Source organism: Poecilia reticulata, chromosome 12, assembly GCF_904066995.2.
Source record: "Poecilia reticulata chromosome 12, P_reticulata-male-v2, whole genome shotgun sequence".
Lineage (NCBI taxonomy): Eukaryota > Metazoa > Chordata > Actinopteri > Cyprinodontiformes > Poeciliidae > Poecilia > Poecilia reticulata.
Window position 1 is genome coordinate 15,417,145 of NC_088841.1, and position 6,331 is coordinate 15,423,475.

The window sequence follows — 6,331 nt, forward strand, 5'->3', positions numbered from 1 at the left end:
TAACAAAATAAAAATAAGATTTTGGATATAGTGAAACAAAATATGGAGAGAAAAAAAAAGGTAGGGATATTTGAGAAAGGCACTGAACTCATAAAAAATATCTTTAAAGAAGAATAGCTCAACGGGGGACCTCTAGCCACCAGGTCAGACAGCAAGGAGTCTGCACACATGACACGCAGATATTTGACAGGACACAAGAGAAAACAGAGCCATGCCTCAGCAGAAGATGAGACCAAACAACATTGGTATGCGTGGATCAGGGAGAATGCCTGTCTGCTTACTGTTATACACTCAACAGCACCACTTTAACAGCTGTTTTATGTCTAAAATTAATTATGAATTGCTCAGCAGTTAAATTTAATGGGAAAATTGTAATAATATAAAATCAACTTTGGAGTAAACAGGCTCAACTACTGCTCTGACGATGAAATTATATACAGCAATTATTCAACACATAAATCATCATAATTAACTGAACGAGTTGCAATTTTCTTGAAGAGGAGTTGCAAAATTCCTCTTCTTCCTCAATAGTTTTGGAAGATAAATTGCTAATGACTAAAACCTGCAGTGGATTAAAAAAAACCTGGATCAAACAACATGTATAACTTTTCCAAAATCTGTAGAAACGAATGTTAGTAGCAAAAAAATAAATAAATCTGTTGTTCTGCTGCATGCATACATCAGCTTGTGAGTCCCAAACCACTCAGCAGATAGAAGAGATAGGATGAATCAGAAGGGAAGTAATTACACGTCAACCTAGGCAGAGTGGAGGGAATGAGTTAATCACACGAGAGACAGCTAATCGACTGAGACTGTTAGCACGCCAAGATGCATTGGACTGAACCAATCTGCTCCAGATGGGACAGATAGAGCAGGATAAGAATGACGGACGTCCTGAAAACCACTTCTTGTAATCAATGGACCTTCACTTCCAAGCACATTTATAAACCATGTCTAAATGTGCTGCAGCAGGCACACATGGTTGCTGACCACCACTCCAAAACCCAAATATAGACACCTAATTAGGGTTCTACTTTGTAGGTACAGGTTTAAGGATAAAAACATTTGGAGTCATTCTTTCTCAAAGATTAGGCTCCGACCATTTAGCTTGTAATCAAAACACAGAGGGTATGCCCTGCTACCATTAAATAGTTTTGTAGGGTTTACCTAAGGAACACAGGAGTTCTTGTTTATAACTACAAGCTGCTCAACGGAGTTGAGCTGAATTGCAACAGAAGTGAAAAGAAATATCCATTATCGCATTAACATTTACAGTGTTTTTTTTATCTTGTTTTATAGATAAATACAGTCAGATTTTTTTTTTATTCCATACTTTCTATCTTTATATTTTAAGCGCTCAGATCTGAAAAATACTTACATTTCATATTTTTCCAACTTTGCACATCATGTCATACTTAAAGCTGCAAATCAGAACATTTAGTCAGATAATTCTAGGCATAATGTCGTGTCAAATGTTTGTGTTTAGGGAAGTCTGTCATTTTTCTTACGAAAGCATAAATATTGGATGTCAACTATGCATCCCAGCAGTCAAAATATGTATCCTATTCATTCTGTCTAAGCCTTTCTACAGTTTGGTGTCATTTGAAAGACAGAATTAATTTGATCGGTAGTAATGTCTACACTAGTGGGAAATATACAAAACATTCTTGTTTATATGTTTGCAGTTTTCCTCCAATATGAGCGAGAATCTCTGAGATTTGGGGAAACAACTTTTCTTTCGGACAATCCCCGACTTCTTTTCAACGACAATGATCACCTAATGTTAACATTAATCTTGTTGTCGGACTTTAGGTCTAAAAGAACATTACCTTCAAGCAATGGTTCCTTCAACATAATAGTGAATAAAATCATGCACTGAGAGAGTTTTAAAACATTTTTTCAAGCAAAATCAATTAAGAAAGCTATTTTTGCATACCTTGGTGTTGGCCATGTCCACAATGTACTGGTCTCCTTTGATGCACTCCATGACGTTGAAGCCGTCACGGTCCAACACTTTGGCCTGTGCATTTCCAGAGACCACCAGGAGGACATCACCTGTGATGCTGTACTGCAAGGACTTGATCTGGTGGCTGACACACAGAAGAGCATAAACCAGATGTTTTAGCTTTATTTCTATGGTGCAATCAACTAGAAAAGGTTCTGCACAAAATATTTTTAGTCAAAAAAAAAAACAAAAAAAACATTTGTTGCATTAAGCTACAGAGGTGTCTCTTTAGCTCACTGCTGTCACTACTGCTGCTGCCGCTTTGCTGGTTCCTGAGGATTTTTTAAAAACAAGTAAAGCAAAAATACGTTCAGGCCTAGTTAAGAAAGGTTTCAGAAATACTCACTCAAACAAGTTACAGAGGTGTCTCTGTAGCTTAATGCAACAAATGTTTTTCTTTTCTGCTTCAGTGGTACCCCTAGTTTCTTTATCTGATACATGACAACAAACTAAAATAATGATGGTAAGTGAGAGTGAGATAGCATAATGAATGAAAAGAACATTTTTAATCCTACATAAACACAATAATTAAGAAGCTCCAAAGACTGTAAAAATTGGTCAAGTGAAATAAGTTGACAAGTTTCTGTTTTTTATCACAAAAGGACAAAGAGTGGACGTTACCATTTCACCTGCTCGGCTTTGTGACTTAATTTTAACTTTCCAGTAACCCATAAAGTCTACTGGATCTCAATGTAATCATAATAAATGTAGCATGAATTTCCCTTAACAAGGGGAAGCCTTATCCAGCTCAGTCCACTGGTTCCCAAAAGCAAAAACAGAAAGCAATCTTTAATGCCAGGAACACTGGAACACAGAATAAACACAAACACACACATAACTTCACCATCTGCTTCTAAAAGCGTCATTTTGGATGAAAAGAGGGGATTCCACAAAGCAAACATTAGAGCCGATGAAGCTTAACAAGCCTTCGTGTGTATGTTTGTACGCGCTGAAGCACACTTAAATGAAGTCCGTGTGCCTGATGTTTGCATGAAACCAATTTAAACACATGTTGGGCAACTGTGTTGACGTTCCACATACCACTCACAGGGCTGCAGGGTTCGGAAAGCCTGCAGAGCCTGGTCCATTCCAGCAAAATCCCAGAAACGGACATCATAATCGTATCCGCCTGTCACCAGGCGGGCTCCAGAGGGGTCTAAGGCAAGAGCTGATACCTGAGGAGGCAATTAGTCAATTCAAACTTAATCTTAAACCTAAGATCGCCACACTGCAACATGGGTTGGCTGCTTCTAAACTGACTTATAGAAAAAAATAAATAAAAAAATAAAATACTTGAAGGTCAGTGCAGTGAAAGCACTTCATTATTCAGAAAGAAAGTGTTGGCTGCATTAATTCTGCCTCTGGATAGCAGACTCAGAGTTAAATATCTTCATTTGAAAGTGCAATACAACAAGAAACAGGGTCAGATCTGTTACACAATAACAGGAAAGGTTAAATCCAGCCACTGTTGCAAACTTTATAAAACTAAATGAATAATTTTTACATTTCAAAAAACTGTTTATTAAATGTTATGTAGTTTTTGTATCAAATGTCATTACATTTTACTTTTAGGTGATTGTAGATATGTATTTCTGTTTGGTTGTTTGTCATTTTGTTCTTTTTTATTAGTTGGACCTTGAGTCTGAAATAAAGTATCTATCTATGATGACTTGGAGAAAAAGTTTCAAGTCATTTAAAATATTCTGGCAACAGTAAAACAAAAAATAAATTTTTAAAAACTTTAAAAAGTTAATAAACGTAGAATATTTTGAGTGCTGTTGACAAAATCATTACCGTTTTGGTGCCGTGTTGTAGAATGATTTCATGAGTGTCTGGAATCTTCTTCACTGGGTTCTGAAGAAAAACGTGCAACAAAAAAAATGTAAGTTATGTTGTTATTGTCTAGTTTCCTTTTTATTCTCAAACAGATTTGTCAGTAATTAACTTTTTGTAACTAAAGAGTTGCATGTGTATGATGACAAAAGCCTGTGGTCAGGATCTAAAATGCTTTGTTCTGACCTGAGCTGTTCACATCACGACATCATAAAATGAAGATTCAATCATAATATGCGTTAATATTTTCCAGGATCACTTGAATTCTCCTAAAACAAACAAATATAATAATCAAACATGAGGCAGCATTACACAGCGTCTGGCTGTTGTGGTGCTGCCACCTAGTGTTCATGTTTGTAATACTCTAGTGCTTTTCGAGCTCTTGTATTACAGGTAGAAATATCATGATTGGAAAAGAGTTGCTGACGTATGTAACGACACTAAAGATGAATTTTATAGTTTACTGATTTCATTTTTAATTTCGACTGTATGAGAAACACAGCAGAACTGAATTACAGTCAATGTTATCACTCCCAACATCTACTGACAAAGAGGAACAATTTGATGATCCACACTGCAAACTCAAAATACAAAAAACTAAAATGGCTTTCATACATACATCATCATCATCATCATCATCATCGTCGTCATCATCTTTTGTGTCTGCTTCGTTGTCGTCATCATCATCGTCACTATTTGCTGTGTTGTCCCTATAACCTGGTGGAAGGGGTGGTCCTACAAGCTCATCCTCCTGGGCTCCATGTTGAGGGGGCACTGGTGGCCCAACGACCTCTGAGTCTGAATCACTGCTGTCACTACTGCTGCTGCCGCTTTGCTGGTTCCTGAGGATTTTTTAAAAACAAGTAAAGCAAAAATACGTTCAGGCCTAGTTAAGAAAGGTTTCAGAAATACTCACTCAAACAAGAGAAAGTTGTCTTACCGAGCTGCAGTTTTGTCTCTCTGACTGGGAAATGATGGTTTAACTGACTTGGAGCTTTCCCCTTCCTCTTCCATCGGAGCGCCTTTCTGTCGATCCTCTGAGGGCATGTCGGACACACTGAAGTTATTTATTTTAAACTTAAAATTCAACATATTGTATGGAAAACTGACTGAAGCATTTAACTTTTTTACGTTAAATGCTTCAAAACACTATTAGTCACACAGTGTTTTGTGACTAATAGTGGGTCAACAACAAATCTCAACACTTCTTCAAAACAAGGAGGGAATTATGTCAAGAATCCAGTCCACATGTAAAACAGCAGTACAAGTCACAAAATACTCACCCAGGACACGCTGACTCCTCTCAATAGCCGTTCTCCGGGTTTGCTCAAAAATGGCTTCAAGATCAAATGTCCGCGCCTTCTTACCTAAACGTTTACAAAAAAAATTAACCTTAATTGATTCAATCAAATCTGAAACAATACGCTCTATGCTATATTAAATATAAACCGTCATATAATTTGTAGCTGCCACATACCAAACCCAGAGAATCCCATGACAGATCCGATGTCTCCATCACTCGGTAGTTTTTCTGCTCAAAAGAGAATATTTTAGAGTAGACTTAATAACACAGCTCATTCGTTTGACCATGAGACCTGAAATTTACACTTCTGTTAATGCACCAGGTATAAAACCATGTAAAAGCCTCAAAACAGATGTGCAATCAAGTCAGCAGAAAAAACGGTTTTAAATAACTAATTAAACAGCACTTAAAATCGCTTCGGGGGACAATGTTCAATATTAAATGTAATTTACATACTCAAAAGATTGCAAGCTAAATTGTTAAGCTAACAATAAAGCAGCAAACTTCACCATTTATATGTTATGTATTTAAAGTAATTCCGAAAAAAACACACATGGAGTTCTTCGTGGCTACAAAACATAATAACTCAAGTAGTTTAAATTAATGCAATACAGAAAAAACAAGACGTAAAAATCAGCAAAGTATTTACCTTCCTCCATGTTTTTAAACGCGACTGTTTACCTCTGACCTAAGGAAGTCCTTCTTCTTCGCTGATCCGTGTGCACACAGCGCCACAGCCGTCTTGGAGGACTTATTTTTCAAAGGCAGCGCTTGGTTTACAGAAATAAACGTTTTCAGTCAAAGTTTACTGGAGCCAATAGTTTCTGAATATCTCAGTATTTCAAGCAGTTGGTTCCAGAATTAAGGAGCATAGAAAATATGGTGTCTCCACTTTTTCAGTTCTGAGTAAAATTAACAAGTCTCAGGTAAGTTAAACGGTTAATTAATTTGACCAGCAACCTTGTAATGTGTTTAGGCTCAATACAACTCATGTGCTTCAGTGTACAAATCATCAAGAATCAAATACTATCTTTTGACAATGAGAGTGCAAGTGCACTGATTTAGGGATTGATGTAATATGATCCATATTAGATTTTTTTGTTGTTGTTGTAAAAAGTCCAGTTTAAATCCATGAACAGAATGAATGTATTTTAATTTAGATTAATCTTTTTCAATGCTGCATTGTTGTG

At 36.6% G+C, this 6,331-nt stretch overlaps 1 protein-coding gene across 3 annotated transcripts in view; it reads right to left on the reverse strand.

Moving 5' to 3' along the window:
• The window catches only part of wdr70 (WD repeat domain 70), a 40,601-nt gene extending 34,303 nt beyond the window's left edge, over positions 1-6,298 (reverse strand). The window contains exons 1-8 of one of the 3 annotated variants that reach the window (XM_008424241.3): positions 5,791-6,298; positions 5,316-5,369; positions 5,122-5,205; positions 4,779-4,875; positions 4,464-4,680; positions 3,800-3,859; positions 3,047-3,180; positions 1,937-2,090 (exon numbers count right to left, since the gene is read on the reverse strand). In XM_008424241.3, coding sequence (XP_008422463.1) covers positions 1,937-2,090; positions 3,047-3,180; positions 3,800-3,859; positions 4,464-4,680; positions 4,779-4,875; positions 5,122-5,205; positions 5,316-5,369; positions 5,791-5,800 — 810 coding nt within the window. In that variant the 5' untranslated portion in view covers positions 5,801-6,298. Of the gene's footprint in view, positions 1-1,936; positions 2,091-3,046; positions 3,181-3,799; positions 3,860-4,457; positions 4,681-4,778; positions 4,876-5,121; positions 5,206-5,315; positions 5,370-5,790 lie in introns of all 3 variants that reach the window. The other 2 variants (XM_008424240.3, XM_008424239.3) reach the window with 2 other exon arrangements.
• Positions 6,299-6,331: the final 33 nt, after the last annotated feature.